The 1,294-nt window shown below is 62.1% G+C and overlaps 1 protein-coding gene across 1 annotated transcript in view; it reads right to left on the reverse strand.

Moving 5' to 3' along the window:
- The window catches only part of LOC122546366 (polyamine-transporting ATPase 13A3-like), a gene marked incomplete at both ends in the record, with an annotated part of 9,182 nt that extends 7,985 nt beyond the window's left edge, over positions 1–1,197 (reverse strand). Inside the window, one exon of the mRNA XM_043685100.1 lies at positions 1,009–1,197. Coding sequence (XP_043541035.1) covers positions 1,009–1,197 — 189 coding nt within the window. The remainder of the gene's footprint in view (positions 1–1,008) is intronic.
- Between the last annotated feature and the right edge of the window lie 97 nt (positions 1,198–1,294).

Genomic DNA, 1,294 nt, shown 5'->3' on the forward strand with positions numbered 1-1,294 from the left:
CAGAAGGTCAGTGCTGAGGGAGGGGGCACTGTCAGAGGGTCAGGGCTGAGGAAGGGGGCACTGTCAGAGGGTCAGGGCTGAGGAAGGGGGCACTGTCAGAGGGTCAGTGTTGAGGGAGAGGGCACTGTCAGAAGGTCAGTGCTGAGGGAGGGGACACTGTCAGAGGGTCAGGGCTGAGGAAGGGGACACTGTCAGAGGGTCAGTGCTGAGGGAGTGGGCACTGTCGGAGGGTCAGTGCTGAGGGAGTGCCGCACTGTCAGAAGGTCAGTGCTGAGGGAGGGGGCACTGTCAGAAGGTCAGTGCTGAGGGAGGGGGCACTATCAGAGGGTCAGTGTTGAGGGAGCAGGCACTGTCGGAGGGTCAGTGCTGAGGGAGTGCCGCACTGTCGGAGGGTCAGTGCTGAGGGAGTGCCGCACTGTCGGAGGGTCAGTGCTGAGGGAGTGGGCACTGTCAGAGGGTCAGCACTGAGGGAGTGGGCACTGTCAGAGGGTCAGCACTGAGGGAGTGGGCACTGTCAGAGGGTCAGCGATAAGAGAGGTCTGCACTGTCAGAGGGTCAATACTGAGAGAGTGGGCACTGTCGGAGGGTCAATAGTGAGGGATTGCCGCATTGTCAGAGGGTCAGTGTTGAGGGAGCGGGCACTGTCAGAGGGTCAGCACTGAGGGAGTGGGCACTGTCAGAGGGTCAGCACTGAGGGAGCGGGCACTGTCAGAGGGTCAGTGCTAAGGGAGGTCTGCACTGTCAGAGGGTCAGCACTGAGGGAGCGGGCACTGTCGGAGGGTCAGTGCTGAGGGAGTGCCGCACTGTCGGAGGGTCAGTGCTGAGGGAGTGCCGCATTGTCCGAGGGGCGGTGCTGAGGGAGTACCGCACTGTCGGAGAGTCAATACTGAGAGAGTGGGGTGTAGGGGGATGGGCAGGTCAGTGCCGCAGGGAGTGGTCCCTGGGGACAGGCTGGTTCTCGGCCTGGTCAGACGGATACCCTCTTGTTGCCCGGCCCCCCATACCCACCTTGTCGAAGCAGACCAGGTCAAGTTGCCCACACAGGTTGATCCGGTGCGGGCTGATGCAGTAGATGCCACGCCTCTTCAGCCGTCTCTGGGCGTACACCACCCCCACCGTCACGGCAGCTGGCAATGCTGGTGGAACCACGATGGTAATCACATCAAAGGCCTTCAGCAGGATCTCAGCGATGGGCTCCTGTCACCAACAACACCACACCACAAACTGAGACAGGCAGGGGTCCGGAGAGGGACAGGGAGTGGGGGAGTGGGGGAGGGAGTGGGAAAAGAGGAAG

The sequence above is a fragment of the Chiloscyllium plagiosum genome, unplaced genomic scaffold, assembly GCF_004010195.1.
Source record: "Chiloscyllium plagiosum isolate BGI_BamShark_2017 unplaced genomic scaffold, ASM401019v2 scaf_27210, whole genome shotgun sequence".
Classification (NCBI taxonomy): domain Eukaryota; kingdom Metazoa; phylum Chordata; class Chondrichthyes; order Orectolobiformes; family Hemiscylliidae; genus Chiloscyllium; species Chiloscyllium plagiosum.